This window comes from Lissotriton vulgaris, chromosome 9, assembly GCF_964263255.1.
Source record: "Lissotriton vulgaris chromosome 9, aLisVul1.2, whole genome shotgun sequence".
Taxonomy (NCBI): domain Eukaryota; kingdom Metazoa; phylum Chordata; class Amphibia; order Caudata; family Salamandridae; genus Lissotriton; species Lissotriton vulgaris.
Window position 1 is genome coordinate 720,242,900 of NC_141697.1, and position 19,596 is coordinate 720,262,495.

Below are 19,596 nucleotides of genomic sequence, written 5' to 3' on the forward strand. Positions count from 1 at the left end.
GTGTCCTTAATCTTTAAAATTGTAACTTTTTCATTCTCCATAGAAAGTCAATGGTGATCAGCGGCTGTATTTAGACACTGTACGCGTCCCCCGTGGGTCTCCTACATCCTAACCTTGGGTGGTTCTAGGTAGCCCCAGCGGTTCTACAGACCCTAGGCCTGCTTTCTAACCCTCACGTGGTTCTTACACCACTATTTTAGTATATGGTATGTGAGGCCCCTAGGGCATAACGTATAATGTGCAACTTATCGAATGCTAATTAAGTTCCTTGTATTGTACTTTTACCTTTGACCTCATAAAGAGACCAGAGGGGTCGTGTTTAGATTAAATACATATATATTTGATATATACCTTGTGTGGTGTGCTTTCATTTGATCAGTCAAGAAATTATTACTGGTAAAACAACTTGCTTAACTCGCCTCTAAGTCTTAGCCTGAAGGCTGCTCTCCACAGATACCATTAGGATAGCTTTCTATAAGGTTGACTTTACAACTTACAATCAATAAGGGTCGTTTGGACTGGTGCAAGGTGCCCACTAGATTAGTTGACATTATATGTCAGGCAACTTCTCAGAAAATCTTTATTAAATCCTAAATTTTCCCCAAAATAACTGGTTCAGGCCTGGATTCGTGCCCACTTTATAAAGGAATGTCCTACAATCCAGATAGTCATCTCCCTAGCGAGGGGACCCTTCACCGAACCTGAAATGAGAAGAATGAAATGAGCAGGAGAGACAACAAAACCGCTCTACATCCCTCCCCATGCACTGCGCACATATCGCTGATAGCAATCCGAACACCATCTCCCCAACATCATGATGTCCCCTCGCCCCAACCCCTGTTACTCGCCTCTGACGCTGCCCCAATCCTGAAGGAATGTGTCCCAAAACCTTTGCCATCAATCCCCAGCTCTGAAAGTGCTTTGCTCAAAACTGCTAAAAGCTGAAAAGTTGTTGCACTCCGCCCATTCGCATGTATGAAAACTAAACTAATTGAGCCGGCAGCAAGGTTCCTCCACTTTGCTTCCCAACTACACGGGCAAGTCAGCTGCGGTTCAGCAGCCTGCAACGACACCCGTTTTTCCCGTCCCCTCTGATATGTTTTAGATTTCCGCAGCCAAATGCAAACTCTATCCTTATAAGGAGACACCTCAAATCATAGAAGCCCTCCCCCTTATTTCGTTCCTAACATTTCTGACACCCAGAAGGCCCCAAAAAGCATCCACACCATCAATGTGGGACAGACACACCTCATATCCATCGGTACATAACCGTGGCAAAGTACGCAGAACCCTCCGTAACAAATCCCAAGACAGGGGGTTCCTAACTGCTTGCACTACCACGTTCCCGGGCCCAACCCTCCAGCCTCCACGTCCCGATTGCTCCTGCAGATGGCGCATAACCCCACAACAATTTTTCCACAAATGCAATCCCTGCTAGCTTACCCGCAATCATGACCCTAGAAAATCCTTTATCAATCAAATCTAGAATGAACTGTATCACGTCCTCCCCTCGAAGCGCCGTTGAGTCCCGCCGCCTAGCAGCTGAGAGCAAAAGTTCCTCCATGCTGTCCTGTAGGCTGTCCTCCTGGATTGAGCGAGGGAACCTAAGGCTAGCTGCAACATCCTGTGTTGCCTACGTAGCACAAATGCTGCGGCATGCTGGTCGGGGTTCTGTCTGCTTCACTGGCTAGCCCACGGAATCTCCCCCACTGTGAACGAGACAAAGCATCCGCTATCTCATTGTCCACTCCTGTCACATGCACTGCTCGAAAGGCAATATCATGAGGTAAGCAACCCAAAACAAACACCCTCAGTAATTTCAAAACTGGCAGACTGGTGGTTCACAATTTCCACAACCGCCATATTGTCAATTCTGAAAGTCACCTTCCTGTGGGCCAACTGCTCGCCCCATAGTGTGACAGGCATCGCCAGGGGGAAGAATTCCAAAAATGCTATACTCCTGCCCCCCCAACCCACTCTGTCGGCCACTGTTCTGCACACCATTTCACTTGCCAGTAGAGAACAAACCCCTTGCTACCTGCAGCATCAGAAAAGATCTGGACATCCCACACCATGTCACCCTCCCGCATCAGTGGCATTCCACTGAAATTCTGCAAGACAAACTGCCACATTTGCACGTCTTCTCTCACACCCGCAGACAGCCCCTCATGATGATGTGAAGGTCTCTGTCCTGCTAGCGCCCTGCCCAGTCACTTGCAAAATGTCCACCCAACTCTCTCTACTCTACAAGCAAAGTTGAGGTGACCCAACAGCACCTGAATCTCTTTCACCATGACCCTGCTTTTCAACAACATTTGCACCCGCAGCCCCAACATTTACTGCTTTTTGTCCTCCGGAAGGCATACCGCTATTAACTGAGAGTCCAACTCAATGCCCAAAAAGGACATAGCTGTGCAGGGCTCCATGGTCTTTTCCGGTGCCAACGGCACCCCAAGTTCCCTCATGATGTCATTGAAACTGTCCAGCACCTCCTGGCAGTCTGTGGAGTCTGAGGTGCCCACAAAGAAAAAGTCATCCAGGTAGTGTGTTACTCCTTGGTGACCCGTCCGTTTCAAGAAAAACCATTAAAGGAATGTGCTGAAGTACTCAAAAAGTGCGCAAGACATAGAACAACCCATCAGTAATGCTTTGTCCACGTGCCAGATGCCATTGAAATGTATGCCCAGAAGATCCCAATCATTCGGGTGGACTGGAAGCAACCGGAAAGCTGACTTTATGTCGCACTTTGCCATCATCGCCGTTGCGCCTGTGGTCACTACCAGTGACATGGCCATGTCAACCGATAAATAAGACACAGTAGCCTCACTTTCGTCAATGAAATCATTCACAGAGCCTCCTTCTGGCCACGACAAATGTTGTATTAAACGGAACTACCCTTGTTCCTTTTTCGGCACCACTTCTATGGGTGACACAATCACATTTTTCAGTGGCCAATCCTCAAAGGGTCCTGCCATGCGGCCCTCTCGCACCCCTTTATCCAATTTATCTTGCACTATTTCCGGATGTGCTTTTGCTGACTGTAAATTGTCTGCCCACCTTCTCGTCCTAGGTCCCCCATACCCCAGTCTAAAGACCTCTTGAAAGCCATCCGCAAACGTTATGCAGCCTCTCGGCTAACATAACTCTGTAGGGCTGCAATCAATTTATCTGTTCTAACTGGAGTACGAGCCCTTTGGCCCAGGCCCCCTAGCCCCTCGCCCGCCTGAGAAGTGCTGCTGCTGCAGTCCCCAAGTCCTAAACCCCCTGACTGCTACTATTGGTTTCCCTGATGCTGCCCCTGCCCGCCCCTGAAGCAATTAACCAAGGCATGTCTGCCTCCTCAATTCGAGCAGTCATGCCGAAATCTGCAGTATTCCCAAGTGCACATTCCCTTGTTAAAATCCCAGCAGGCCCCCTTTGTTCCCGTCTGTCCCTACCTGTGCCAATCCACCCTTCCCCGGGTGGGGCGCCCCTGAAAGCGCTGTATCACGACCAGGAGGCCGCTGGCCATGAAAATAGTCTTTCCCGCTCCGGACAGCCCGATCATTTGTTGCCATAAGTCTGTATCCAATTCATTTAATTTTGCCTCCGTGTCCAATGCCATGCATGCTCTAAATTCCTCGTTGTATTAGGCCCATGCATACCCACCCCCTGTAATCTGGGCCTTCCTGATCACATCCATGTACTTTAACATGGCCACACACCTCTCCGGGTATTTTTTGCAGTACACACTATATATCAAGAATGCGCTGTCCAATTCTCAATAGTGAGCGGTACTTTCGGGCTCTTTATCAATTCATACTCTTCCTCCTTGGACCCTTCTTTTGCCCTAACTTCTCTGTGCAGAAGCTTAAGCATCTCCACATATTCGCCCTTCCAGATCCGTTCTTTAGTTGCCAGCATTAAATGTGCGCCCAACAGCTTAGTTACACCCATGTAAGCCAACCATTTTATCTTTCATTTCTTACTCTCTAATTTGGTCTCGGGCTCCACTGCCATTATTGCGACCATCTCTTTTGTGTTGTTATCCCTGCCCCCTGTGCCCCCGGACGCTTTACCTGTGTCCTCTGTACCCACTCCCACAGTTGCAGCCCTGCCTCCCATGCCCGCTGACCCTTTAAGCGAGTCATCTGTGCCTACCCCCACATCCATCAATCCATCACATACTTTCCCTTCCGCAACCTACCCCTCTTTCCCCCTCCTTGTCTCCCCCTCCCACACCCACTGACACCATTAGTGGTTGAAATCCCCCAGCCTGTTCACCTTGCTCTAATGATTCCGCCCATCGTCCTTCTGTCCACCTTGCAAGTGGGACCAACCACTCATCCCAACACGATGTCCGACCCATGGGCTCTGCCTGGCATCATGACACCTGGAAAACACTAGACACAGCATTACTCACACCCCCTCTCCCTCGTCCTCCATGTCCCTCAGCTCGCCATCCTCCATGCTGTCTTCCTCATAATCTAGTTTCTCTTCCCTGGAACCTCAGGCTTGCTCAGCCAGAGGTGCATACTGCCCCCTCCTAACACCACTCATATGTCTGTCATTGGAGCTTCTCCTTCCACGATGTCCCCCGGACCATTAAGGCACAGAGGGTGTTGGGGCCGGCGAGCCCACCCTGGGCCTATTTATGCCAGCCACGCCATGATCTCCCCCTGGTACTAGGTACACTGTGTGAGGCTCCACCGTCCTTTCTCTTTGGCGCCATCGAGCCGCTCTCAGCCCTGCCAAGTCTGGCGCCCCCTGTTGCTCCACCGCCTGAATGAAAAAGGAATGGTCTGGTGTGCTGGGCCTACCCATCCTTTCTCTCCCATCCCAGCTCCTCTTCCTGCCTGCCCCCAAAGTGTTGGCCACCCACGCCCGCCCTACCACACTAATGTTCACCGCTTCCCCCACATCTACCTGTTCCCCTCCCCGTTACTCCACTCCTAACCCGCCGCACCCCGCACTATGGCCCAACTAGGCCCGGCCTCTAACCCCAAAAACTCTCTACATGACTCACCCTTCACCCCTCGCTAGCACCCACCCCCGATTGCCCCCGTCCTCCCCTCCCAAACCACCCGGCCCCTTCCATGTATGGCGCCCCTCCAAATGGCTCACCCCACCTGCCCCCGAACTTTTTCCGTCCAAGAGCAGAAGATATCCAGGCCTCCCCAATCCCTGTTGCTCCCTTCTGAATCCAATGGAATGGGGGAAACCTCTCCCTCATCCCCGTCCTCTTCCACAACCCAAGGGCCACTCCCTCCCACTTCCCCAACCACCTCCCCCTTCCCCGAACGAACCCCAGTGCTTCCCCCCTGGTTCCTACCCACTCCCTTCCGCCCTCCCCTGCACCACCGGGATGGCCTGCCCCACCGCCACTGGACCCTCCCTCATGCCCCTCCCACTACGCTTCTGCATACCTCCCTCATCCACTACGGTGGTGTCTGTTCGGTCCTGGGGGCCCTCCACCGTGCCCTTATACAGCTCCTTCACACCCTGCCTACCTCGTTTCCCACCCCCCGGTTGCCCCTCTGCCTTCGTGGGTGCCAGGGCCTCTTCCTCCCCTTCACTGCGCTGCCCTGCATCCCCCACTGCGCTCCTACGAGCCAGGTCTCCCCCGGCGGATACCGCTCCTGCCCTTATGCACCAAAGCCTCTTCAAATGGCAGAGGCTCCAATTTCCCGCTCCTGGGCAGGCCGCTCTCCTCACATACGAGCGGCCCCTGGCCTCTAGCAACTTCGCTGGGGAGACATGAGACGCGCTCCCCCACCATGCCCCTCCTCCTCTCACGCTAAAGCCGCAATCGCCCTCCTGCCCTCAAGTGACGCTGGAATAACTGACAGGGCTGCGCTCATAGCACCCGTGGAGCCGCCTCACTCACCTGCCCTCTATGAGCCTTCCGGTGGGGGGAGCAAGCTACCACAGAGGCCACCACCCCCACGACGAGCACACCACCGGGCGCGCGCCTCCAGAGGCCTCCGGCATGAGGAGATCCAGCCACCGGCCTCACTTAACAAACAAGCCGCCTCCAGAACTCGATAATCCTCGGCAGCCACCACTCCTCAGTTACACTTTGCTCAAATACCCACTCTCCACACTACTTACTACTCTCCTCACCAGTCAAAAACTAGGCCCTAGAAAATGCTAAAACATACAGCACTCCCAGCCACCAGGTCACCAAACCTAAAATGGTGGCTGGGAAACGAGAAACTGGCCCTTAAACCCTTGGGCTATCTTTGAAATTGGGCTATTCCCAATGTAGCCCAAAACACAAAATGGCTGCTAATCGGCTCGCTCCACCCCCTCCCAATCTGCCCGGGGCAGATCTCACTGGGTTCGGCTCCCCCCAAACACCCCTTCTGTATAAATAGTTGTATCAATTTAACAAGGGTTATTTGAGCAATTCTGTAGCAACAAATCCTCAGAAAGCACCGTGGATGGCAGAAGAGGCTGCTAAATCCACCCCCACTGGTGTCAAAGAGGGACAGTGGTGCTTCCCATAGTCAGTGAGGTGGGGGAGAGGAAGAAAGAGGGAGGAGGGTGAAAAGAGGCAGAGAAAGAGCCAGACTGACTGGTTACAGAGGATGCAGTGCTGCCGGCCACTAAATGCCACCCGCCTGTGCTTTGATAGGGCCCTAGGCATTGTTTTCTGGAATTACAGGTCCCTGGTTCGTTTTCACGGTGCCCACGCAGACAGAATATCAGCCCTACCTCTGGAAAGGGAAGGCAGCAGTAAGAACGGACAAGCACAATCTTGGTGTTGGAAAGAAAACAGATGCATTAAAAATGCACAAATTGCATTTAATATTATTGGCAGGTCGATGGCAGTCTACATGCTTGCGTGCTGCGCAGTGGGTTCACCCCTCCTGTTAGGCATTTCTGTTCTGCCCTGAGGAGAGCGGTACAAAAGGGGGTGGTAATGGACGGAGCATCTGAACCAATCAAACACTCACACCCAGTCAAAAGATCTGGGTTTAATCCATCACCGTTCTTTAGCCCACTCTGCCACCCCAGTTCAGACATGGCTATATGCAAATCAGTCTGACCCTGTGCCTCATGGGAACAGTTCAGCTGGAACTGCCAAGCCATGCCTTCCCTGGACCGGACAAAAGCTTCACAGGACCGGTTTCTGGCATTCCAGCTGTCTTCAGCCTGGCTTGCTTGAATCCAGTGGCAAAGTGAGCAAGGGACTCACGTCTGAGCATACCCTGCCACACTAGAGGAGAGGCATGGATGTTTCCGCGGGCCTAGGCTGCTGAGGAGCTTGTGTTTGTCTGCCCACTGTTTTCTGCTGGAGGGTGTTTTCCTGCAGCAAACAAGCACACAGCCACGCCAAACAAGTGCACTAGTGTTCAGTCTAAAAAAAATGTTAAAAAAGAGTGCGTCGGGAATTTCACATTGCCTGAATCGAAATAACCCAGGTAAGGGGCCAGTCACCATGGGCGTGACAAGCGCACCCAAAGGAGGGACAAATGGCACCATTCATCAACCAAAAGTAAAACATTTGGACAAGCAAAAGGAGGCACAAATAAAAACTGGTGTGCTTGGCCAAACTACACACACTGAATAATGCATGCCTCGCAGATCAGCAAATGCACACCGACACTGAGCTCGAGCTAAAAAAGATATAGAGGCATCAGAGACACAGTAGAAAAGAAACTCATATAGATTTTTTTTATTTACTTTATTACAAATATTGTAAGAAAAAAGACACAGATGAAACTGAGATATTTTGTTACCTCCATTCTTGAGATCTAGGAATTGGTCATTTTATTGTTCCACTTTCTAATACTCATTTTCCAAACTGAGGATGTGGATCCACTATTGAGGTTTCAGAACTAATTTTGGTGATTCTCATTCAAATATAATTTTCTGCCTGTAGCTCAGAGCCTTTGTTCTAGGCAATGGCTTTTACAGTGGTAGCAATAGTGCTGGCTAAGAGCATAACTATCCAAAACAAGGACACAATGAAGCATGAAATCTCAGCACCTGGCTGTCATCAGTCTTCCTGAGCAGTCATCGGGCACAGACAAAAGGGCAGCCAGCCCTGCTTAGAAACTTTGACTCCTTTAACAAGAGAAACGTTTGACCTACCCCTTTCTCCTACCAGCTGTTGTATGTCATCTTTCAGGAAAAACTAATCAGCAGCCCTTTGCTAAAATGTACCTCACAGAATTTCTTAATGGAACATTTTCTCCATTCTCCCTCCCTTCAGTTCTGGGTCTCCACCCTCCATCCACATGGATGAAGTCAATACATACCCACTGTGTAGGAAAGCTGCATCTACTCTCCATTACGTCATGTAAAAGGCATCCCACTGGCCCATACACTTAGATTTTCATTACACAAGGAGTTGTACTACTCTGCACTTGCTACATGCCCAACACACATAGATGCAAATAGAATGTCTGTGCAGAGATCTGGGGGTCCCACTGGATCTCCCTTTGGGCAGTCTGAGATCTATATGGAGTCTCCACCATCCCTTCTTCTGCTCATTAGTGCCTTCTTATGATGCTGACCTCTCCTTTGATGATTGCCATATCTATTGGAGCCATTTGTTAGCCTTTAACTATTTTCCTGACTTTAGCCATCTGAGTTTCTCAAACCTTTTCGGCCATCCATCACATAGCACACTCATTTTCACCCATCCACCTTTAAACTCCTCTGCCGAGTTTCAGTCCCTATGATCTCAGATTCACCCCCAGACTACTCTGCCAGCATCAGACTCTGTCACTCAGAGGTCCGAGTGTAACAGTCCCGGCTCTTTATTCAATTCAATTCAATTATATCTTTATTTAGGTCTTTTTAGACCATAAAAATTCATTAAAAAGTAACACATTTCCATCCTACACTTAACAATAGCTTATGTTTGTCACAATGGTTGGGTGGAAGGCTTCACAATTACCTGGATCCGTCCTAAATTTACAGTTAAAATCAATTAATTCATAATTACAATAAATATAATAAAAATATTTTCACAGTTAAAAACACCACATTAAAAGTTATATATAAAATCTTTCAGTCGCACTCCTCAAAATTACTATTTGTCAATAACATATAATATCTAATTACTCCACAAAGATTGAGTGGTTGAAAAATTAATCACTGGGTTATTTTTTGACAATTATAAAATATAAAAACAAAATATGTCAGATATTTACTAGAGTTCTATGCAACAGTTTTTACAGTTTCAAACTATTTTTAGTTCTAATAAACATCACATTACACAGAAATCTAGATACACAAAAAAACACCAACTGCGTGGTATTGCCTCTCTGCAATGCCTTAATTTTAAAGTGATGCAGAGGGGTTTGATCCATCTTTTTCTTGGAGTGTCATATAAGGGACAAAAGAAAAATATATGGGCATCATCTTCCTTGACCTCAATCAAATTTTTACAAAATGTAAATTTATCATAGTCTTTATCATTGCGATTTTCTACCCCATTTGGATTTATTATTGTTTATTTATAAAACCCTGTATCTAAATTTCAGGTACAGAGATTTGGCAATTTGTGGACGTACCTCATCCAGAAGTGGTTCAAACTGAGTTATGTCTTTAAACAAGAGAAACGATGTAGTTAAGGATCCTAGACTGGAATCATGCAGAAGATTACTACTCATATAGGTCCAGAAGGATGACTTTACAACCTTACTACATGCCATAGTCCGATCTGAAGGCTCTTCCCAGTAATGGGATAATCCTATTTTTTTGAACCAGGTTGACACATGTTGGAGCCACGGGATGGCCTTTAAAAGACCGATACACATTATCTCCTGCAAACCTTTTTTATAATATACAAGCTCCACCGTTGACCAGATTCTTACCCAAAATAAAAGGTGGTGTAATACAGCAAGATTATCAGTACGTTTTTAATTAAGGTCAAGTGTTACCGGAAGCAACGGGGTCCTATTATTTAAAGACAGTCATTTACGAATGAATTTATTTTCTCCAACTTCTAAGTTACGTTTACAATAAGGTCCCCAAAGTTCTACCCCATACAAGGCAGCTGACTGAGCCTTGAATTTAAAAACCTCAATGGCAGGAGAAACAGCTTTAGAGGTACTCCCTCCATGCTTCTTTGTAATGGGGGTACAATTTGGAGCAGAACTAATCTATTTTTTTCCAATTGCGGCTTCCAGGTCAATTTCGAGTCCTGTGTGCTGCCTAGGTAGTTAAAACTGTGTACATATTCTAATCTTTGGCAATTTAACTCTAGATTCTTTTTAAAAGATGTATGTGGATTAATAGACATATATTTGGTCTTGCTGGGATTAATTTCAAGTGGAAGGAATTCAGCAAGTTTTGAAGGCCACTGGGGGTTTGCGAGATTAAGATGGTATCATCTGCAAAAAGTAATGCAGGTATCACTTCCCCTGCCAGCTTAGGGAAATCGTTTTTGCAGCCTTCCAGGAAACAAGGAATGTCATTTACATTCAATGTGAACAAGGTGGGCGCCAACACACAACCTTGTCGTGTCACAGGTATTTCCCTGGTAAGTTCTCCCCTCGGCCCCCATCTCACTGTAGCGTAATTTCCCTCATGTAGCCTAATTATCTGTACAAGCAATTCGATTGGCACCCCTAAGTGTTTCATTCAGCCCCAAAGACGGCTCCTAGGTACCAAATCGAACGCAGCCCTCAAGTCTACAAAAGCAATATACAGGCTACCTTGCCTAAGGGTTATATATTTCCAGCAAAGACACTGAAATCTGAAGACTTGGTCGATGGTACTAATCTTCTTTCTAAACACAGCTCGGTATTTGGAGAGTAGGTCAACCTCTTCAATCCAGGCCGATAAATGAGATAGTAAATGCCTGGCAAATAATTTCTGTGGAATATCAGTCAGACTAATGGGGCGGTAATTCGCCTGATCGTGTCTATTTCCCTTATTAAAAATTGTGACTATTTACACCCCCTTCCACATGTTTGGTATTGCTTCAAAATTTGCTATCGCATTGCAGAGATGGTTAATATAGGGACCCCAAATGCTCAAATCATGCTTTGAAAGATCACCCGGGATTTTATCCGGTCCTGGTGCTTTACCAGATTTAATTGATTCCAATTTTAAAATCGTTTCATTTAGTGTAAAATACAATTTAGCTGCCTTTGCAGTATTATTCATATCCTCTGTTAACACAAAGGTGTTACCATCAGATTCAGAATAAAGTGCAGAAAAATGGCCCACACATGCATTCTCGTTCTCCCTGACCTATTATCTTTGGCCATCAAATTCCAAAATCCAGCCTGATCCTTGGCTTTAGCCACACGGATTAGGTCTGCCCAGATCTCCTTATCCTATGACCTCTTTGTGTCTTCTAGGATCTCTTTGTAGTTGCGCCTTTTTTCCCTTATTTTATCTATATCTTCGCTCTTAATAGCCTGAATTAACTCTTGCTTGGCTATTCGGCAATCCCTGTTATACCACGGGTTGCCAAGGCCAGTCCTATCTGTTACTCCTATCTTCTTTTCTTTGGGCATTTTACTTAGTACTGGTCCTAAGGCACTTACCAACGTACCATGCAGAACTGTCATCTTAATTTGGTCTATGGGATTTTCTATAAAAGATGCAATGGTATCTGCAAAAATTAAATAGATACTAGCCATTGCTTTTGTATTCCCTAAAATGTGTGGCCATTTTGCAGCTCGATTGTTTCTCTTTAGTATAATTTCATCATCCATACTACCGATCTCATCGGAACCAGATTGAGGTGAGAAAAAGAATTCTGGTGATACCGACAAACGCAAGGGTCGATGGTCACTCTCAACTCTAGCATCTATGTTAAAATCGACCAGGCGACTCCAAAATCCCAATGACACTAAAATATAGTCTATATTACTACGTGATTTGCCTCTACTAAACGTGTAGGCATTGGGTCTATCAGATGGAAGATGCCCATTACAGGCTCTGAGGCTATGGGCCATTATTAGCCTTAATAGTTGAGTCGCCGCTACTGTGCACTTTACCTCTTTATTACTTTCTATCTCTGTGATATTGTACGCCAGGTCTTCGACCTCCAGCAAATTACCAAATCCCAATACAGGCTCAAAATTACAATTAAAATCACCTCCTGCTATAATATTTGGTCTGTGACCTAATGTATCAAAGAGGAGGTCCAGCTGACTTATTACTAGTGACCCACGATGTACAGGGCTAGGTCTATTATAAATAATAAACAAATATACAACCCCACCATCCTTTGTAATTAGTTTTAGGCCCAACATATCTTGAGACGGTACATCCAGTGGCACAATGGTAATGTCTAGAGAACCCCGAATCCAAATCACCAGTCCCCCCGACGGTCTTCCCTTTGCTGAGGGACTCGACCCCACACAAAATGTTTTAAAGCCAACTCTGTGGGGTATATCTAAGAGCCAGGTCTCCTGCAGGAGTATCACATCACTAGCCTCTATGTAATCATTCCAAGTTGGATCCAACATATTCCTCTTTAAACCTGCAATGTTCCATGATGTAACATGCAGATCCGGTTTATTACTAGAGGCCCTAAACCACAGTAAATCATCTCCCAAAATCCCAGTATTTGTGGGTGGATCAATAGTGTCTAACATATTAGACAGAGGAACCTCTATAGTTGCCACCTGTGATTCACAAGGACCTTCTGCCAACACCAAGTTTAATGCTTCGACCCTAGTTTCCCTTAGTCCCTGTGGCTGATGGACCTCCGCCATTCGTAGCTCGAATACAAGGCTCCTATCCAGACAGTCGTCTTTCCGGGTCACTGTTGATGTTTCCAACCCAAGATGAGTAAACTTTAAATGTCAATCCAGATCCTCAAGAGTTGATAGGACCTCAAAACAATTATTCAATGAGACCTTTGGGTCAGCACAATTTGCATTACCTCTCTCCATCGGTCTATAAAAATAACCCAGCGGTAGCGCACTAATGCTGGTATTCCTCAAATCAGTCATCTCTTTGGTGGCTAGAATGGCCCTAATCATGTGTGGCGGTCTAAAATTTACCTCCACACAATCCCCTCTGATGTTCTTCCTAGATTCTCCCACCCAGCCTACCCTACGTACCATTAGGATATCAGCTTCTCTCATTGGATTGAATTGCCTAAATTTTACTAGCCTATCAATCACCTTGTTTTTTAACTTCGTCTAATTCTCTTTCTGTTCCCTCCTAACCATTGGTACCCCTGCTAAAATTAGCGTATATGGGCATGAGGCAGGTGGTAGCTTTAAAACATCTTCATTGGGAATTAGGGGCCAGATGTAGGTGGCCATTTACCGGCCGTTAACGGCCGATTTCCGCCGTTACCGACCGGTAAATGGGTTTTTGGGATGTAGGGGGCCAATTTTACCAAATAGGTAAATTTACCGAATCGGTATTTTTACCGATTCGGTAACTTCTAGATGTAGGTGGGACTCTTCTGAGTCCCAAATACCTTTCAGATTCGGTATTTTACCATCCAATCCAATTGGGTGGTAAAATACCGAATCCAGGTGTGCATGCACATGTGTGCATGCACACCTATGCCATGTGACAGACAGACATGCCCTTAGGGCATGTCTCTGCCACATGGCACACATGCCTGTATTTGGGGTGCTAGAGGGTGTCAAAGTGACACCCCTGCACCCTTGCTGGAATCGGTATTTACCGAATCGGTAAATACAGATTCGGTAATGCCCATTGATTCCTATGGGCTTCAATGCCCATAGGAATCAATGGGCATTACCGAATCGGTATTTACAGAATCTGGAAATACCGAATCTTAACGATTCGGTATTTACCGATTCTGTAATACCTACATCCCCCCCCTCTATTTTACCACTTCTTAAATACCGAATCAGTAAAATTTGGTATTTAAGAAGTGGTAAAATAAAATTACCTACATCTAGGCCTAGGTCTGTACCTTTAGGACTGTATAGTAGTGGTTTGTCTATTTGAGTGCCACGTCTGTCACAAGCTGGAACACCATGTAAGAAACCTCCTAATTTCCGTTGAGGTTCAATACTGGCTCCTATCTCAGTCACCATTACTACTGTTTTGTTATCTCCTGTGGGCTTGTTTTGTAATCTGGGACTGTTCCTGACCTTGTCACGACATATAATTATCTTTGGTTCAAGCGAGATAGACCTATTTGCTGCTTGTGCACTAACTTTTGATGGATCTCCGTGTGTTTTTTCCATCCTTCTCTTCTGGGCACAGTCACCCAGTGGGTGGCTACCAAAACTCAGCAGCCCTATAGTGTTTTTCAATAGGCCCAGCTTCTCTTCCAGCGGCCTTAAAGCCTCACTAATATGATCCACTAGATCCGATAACATACCGTCCTTAGCGGAATCCAGGGATCTCTTTACACTAGACTCGAGATCTATAGATGGCTGGGACAGGGTAATTTTGGTCGTTATGGGACTCTGTTTGGGTGAATACACTTTTCGCAAGGACTCTAGTAGGGTCCAAACTAGATTTTGTTTTCCCTCCTTGTGCCGAACCCCCGACAGCCCTGATTCTAGCTTTCCTAGGAGCTGAAACTTTCTTTTTTACACACTTTGCATCTATAATTTTTTCAACAATGTCTGGTTTTGGTTTCTTGCTCTGGTTCCCATTGACAAACTAGTAGGATCGTTTGTCCCTGTAGAGCCAGATAAGTTAGAGCGATTAAGTACCAGTCCATCCTCTTTGCCTGTATCTAAAGATACCAGTGGTTATATGTGTGGTGTACCAGAGAGCCTAGGTGAAGATCTTTGCATGTGTATTGGTTCGAGGGACAATCTCCTTTCGGTGATTTGAATCTCATGATTTAATAGAGATTCTGCCCTAATAATGAAAGCATCTAAGTTGCAGCAGGCTCCTTGCGTTTACACATGATACTTCCCTTTATCGCAAATATGGGAAAAAAATATAAGGCACAAAACAAGAAATACAATAGGATAGTACAGAAAGTCCAGCCACTCTAATAATTAAAGCTTACCAAGCAGCTAAAGATCTATCAATGTCCAGATATCAGAGGGGTGGCCCAGTCCAGTCTCTGTCAGGCTATGACGGGCGCGGATTGGCCGGCCCTAGGCCCGGGCTTCACGCCGGAGCGCTACAGGAGGCGCACCAGTGTTTTAAGCACCTCCGGGCGTTGCAAGATGACGTCTGCAGTGCGCGCCACTCAAGGATACCTGGGCGATGTAGTCCCGTGTAGAGAGCCTTCACTTGCAGAGCTTATAACAACAAAGAGCCGCTTTGGTGGGCAGTAGCAGGGCAGTAACAGGGCTAGTGGGTAAAAACAGTTCCCCCCGCAATAACGGCAGAAGAAAAGAGATTCGAGGGTCCCGCGCTGCGGGAGGCGCACCGGTGTTTTAAGCGCCTCCGGGCGCTGCAAGATGATGTCTGCAGTGCGCGCCACTCAAGAATACCTGGGTGATATAGTCCCGTGTAGAGAGCTTTCAATTGCGGAGCTTGAAACAACAAAGAGCCGCTTTGGTGGGCAGTAGCAGGGCAGTAACAGGGCTAGCGGGTAAAAACAGTCCCCCCGCAATAACGGCAGTAGAAAAGAGATTCGAGGCTCTTTATTCACTTTGCATACATAAGGTTCGTGTTTAAAAGGGTTATCAGTAATAAGCATGAATAAAAAACATTTACATAATGGATATCCCAATACATGTGGTCTAGAATCCCATAGGCATCCTCCTACTCCCGGTCTTCTTCCTTCTTCTCTAGGTCCTTCTCTACATTTAGGCGTTGTTCCTCCTCCTAGTCATGTAGTCCTGTTCTAAGTCTTTTTTTTTGGGGGGGGGGGGGGTTATTTTGGTCCTCCTGATCTTCATCCTGGCCCTGGTCTAACTAGCTCTGGTCACCCTGGTACTGGTTTCCTGAATGTATGGTCCTGATCCTCCTTTTCCACCTTTTCCTCCTGATCCTGGTCCTTTTGGTCCATGGACTCAAGGTTCTGATCCTCTGTACCCTAATCTTCCTGGTCCCCCTGGTAACCTAGAAGTTTGGCCTGGCCTGATTAAGAACACTTGCAACAAGGGGCAAACATGAACACGCGTCAATAGTAGTAAGAAGGTGCCAGGAATGATAATCCACTTTATCAAAATTTCGTTTGCTTGGATAGTTGCAGAAGGCTGAGGTCCTTCTGGGCTAACCATTTAGGATTTCCTACATGATCCTCTGTGGTTGTTCACCTTTGGTAAGCCTCATAGTCCTACATCCGGGATTGGGTAAATCCTATGACTGAGGATGAGAGGTCTCCATGTATAATAGGCCCGAAGATAAACAAAAAACCTCCTGCTTTCATTTTTACATTATTGTTGTGAGTAAAGGAAGGCAGAGCGGGGTCATTCATGCTTTTATGTATGTACTGCATTTATGCAGAGGATTTATTGCACTACAGAAGATCAGACATTGCAACAATGAGACAACCTGTATATTGCTGAAGTTAAGAGGGCAATATCAGTTTGTATTCCCTGGTGGAACATTAGAATAGAGAAATTCTTCACAATTTAGTTGCTCTTTCTCATGTTCTGAGGATGTATGCAAACCTATATACCTTTTAATATCCTTATACGGAGGTTCAAATGCTCCACCGGAGGCTGTATCTCGAACATATCCATGTACCACTGCGGATGGCTCTTAATGGCCACGGAAGAAAGAGGCAACGAGGTTCTAGGAGTGTGGGCGGTTCTAGTAGGGCGTAGGAGGGTCAGTCTCAAGGAGATGGGATCTATGAGGTTTTCATTCCTTAAAACCTTTGACTTGCAGCATAACCCCTAGAGCAGGGGTCTCCAAACCGGTCCTGGAGGGCCGGATCCATGCCAGATTTCTGGGATATCCCCATTGAGATACATGTAGTTATTTTACAAATCTGGCATGGATCCGGCCCTCCAGGACCGGTTTGGAGACCCCTGCCCTAGAGTAAAGAAGCCAAGTGAAGAACCATAGCTCCAAATGTTCAGAACCGGAGATTGGAAAGAAATTGTAGGAACACCCTTAAGGTACAAGACTCCTGTGTAGAGACGTCAAGTGAAATTACAAGGCAAAAGTTGGGGAAGTCAGTAGATGGAAGAGCATACTTTATGCTTGTTTTTGCAACTGCTGGGCACCAGCACTCGATTTTGTTATCTGGGACTTATTGTTCATCAACAGACATTGACTCAAAAAAAGTGAGAGAAAGGCAGTAAGGAGAAAGAAGAGAGAGGAAAAAAGTGAGAAAGGGAGGTATCGGGGAATAAACAAAACCGGCAAGAGTGAGATAAAGAGACATCAAGTGTAGGTTGAAGGAAGAAGGAGGAACGAGGAAGAAATAGAAATGGGCAGCCTCGATATTTAGCAACCTGGGAATTCGGCAGGGCTGCATAGAAAAACTTTTGGCCCTGCAATGGACCAGCCATCCTGGATCTGCTTTGCGCACCACTGACAGAGTAATGTCTGTTCATTCAAAGTTCGCTGCTGTTGCAACTGTGTAGTGTGTATATGTAGTGCACTAAATAACACCCTGCATAGAGTGTCATTTAGTACATGAGACAATGCACACCAATTTTTGAGTAGATTGTAACTGAAAACTTAAAAAAAAAAAAAAAAATGGGAGCCAATTTAATCACAGTTTTATTTCTGTGCCAATCGTCAGGCATCTGCAAGGTCTGTCACTGTTCCTGCCAATAAGCTGGGATAAAACTGCTCATGTGAGAGTTGAAAATCTGCCACGATATCGGTGATATTCTTATAAAAAATCTCTGCTTAAACAGCAAGAAATTGTTACAAAAATAGTCCTTCTCATGCCGAGAGTCCTCAACCCAGATCCCTGAATTGGACGGATATTGTAGGTAAGGATAGATTGCGTCCTCTTTACTGTTACACTGGCAGTGCACGCACAGTGGCGTTGATTTAGTATTTTTAATAGGCAATGAATCTGCCCTAGAAATGGTCCATTTTATCGGAAATCTCCCTAGTAGATGTATTGCAGAGTTTTCCCAAGACTTAACATCTCAGTTGATCAGATTTTTCTCCCCCAGCTTTGAAAAATAAACTGGTATCAGAAACAGGTTTCCTGCCAGGAGATTTCGGCCCCAGAAAGTTGTTTGTTGCATTAGTCACAGGGCATTGATGCAGGCGTGAACACAAATTTAGCATTATTTAGAGTTTTGTGGCATGGGCTGGGGGTACCGCCATATATTGGCGATGCTTCTGCTCCGCAGACTAGTGATTCCCTTGCCTCATTTAGAGCCCGGCAACTACGGGTGTCCGGGGGTGGGGGAGTCTCAGCTGGCTGTCCTGCCTGACACCCTTGACTTTACATGTCGCAAGGTCAGATTGGATCTTACTCCACCCGGTTTAGAGAAGGGCTAATATCACTAGATTTCATTGCACAGGTACTCCATGCAAGGCAAGTTCCACATTGACAGGAAAGACTACCAGTTGCCCCCACATGCAGGAAAACAACACTTGCCACACCAGGGGATGCACTGTGGTCAGAGGCATATGGTGGGTGGTGGTTAGCAATGGTGGTGGAGGCTAGGGCCTCCTCTGATCTATTGAACCATGAGTCATACTATAAATGATGCCCAAGGTCTCTTAACCTGTGAAAAATACAGGAAACATTCCCCAAATGTCTGGAGGATTTTTTACTATCATTATTATTGTATGCAATAAAGTGATTCTGCTGTTTGGTATGTTGTACATCTTCCAGACATTGTATAAGTTGTGTTTTATTCCAGCCGGGAGCACGAGTAACTGTCTTGATTCTTTGCAGTTCAAGGAGACCTATGGCCCTGTGTACACCTTGTACTTCGGATCTCAGAAGGTGGTGATGCTCTGTGGATTCCAGGCTATAAAGGAAGCCCTTGTGGATCATGGAGAAGAGTTCAGCGGTAGACCAGATATTCCACTCTCAAAGCGCACTGTTAGAAGACAAGGTAGAAACTCAGGATTGAGCTATCTTCCAATAGATTTTGTGAGGGCTCAATTCTTTTAGAGCATATTGTACACCTTAGCTTAAGTTCTAAGAATCACATTTCTATTTTTCATATTGATATTCCGAGTTCTGACTGATGTTAACCACGTTTATTTTCAATGTACAAACCTACTTGGGCGATCACTCCCAAACCTAGAGGTTTGTGGGTCTTATCCAACCCTGGAATAGTATGCAAATGTACTTCTGTTAAGGGCAGTCTAACTACATTTCCAGACTGACAATGGAATGAGAATACATCCTCCTGAGCATAGCTGATCTTTCCTGCTTGTTGGATTTGTTACACTCCCGCCCAAGGCCAATTGCATGGATTTGGTGCTTCCGCCAGACAGATTTGAGTATCTTCCAGCCCTTAAGATGATACCCTGATAATATCTGGTTGCAGTGGACAGACGGTGGAAGAAGACTAGACAGGCTGTAAATGTTTTATTTAGTTTTTTCCCTACCTATTCCTGTATTGTCATTCTGCCATTACCGGGGGCATCTACCTAAGGATAAGTTTGAAAGATTTGCTGGCTGTGGTGGACACGGGAGTAGGGGTCACATTGTACCGCCCACAATTTCTGAAAATGGGGAAATGATCTAATAATGATTAACAGCAGGCACAGCCCCAATTAATACCACCACCCTTTCCGCAAACTTCAATTGATCGGATGCTCCGGAGGGCTAGAGGGGTGGCGACCACAGAG

General features: G+C 46.2%; 1 protein-coding gene across 2 annotated transcripts in view; it reads left to right on the forward strand.

Annotated features, from left to right (window-relative positions):
- Window positions 1–19,596, forward strand: part of LOC147692168 (cytochrome P450 2C19-like) — a 405,626-nt gene that overhangs the window by 82,257 nt on the left and 303,773 nt on the right. For both annotated transcript variants that reach the window (XM_086938454.1, XM_086938456.1), the window contains exon 2: window positions 18,689–18,851. In XM_086938454.1, the coding sequence (XP_086794580.1) occupies window positions 18,689–18,851 (163 nt within the window). The remainder of the gene's footprint in view (window positions 1–18,688; window positions 18,852–19,596) is intronic.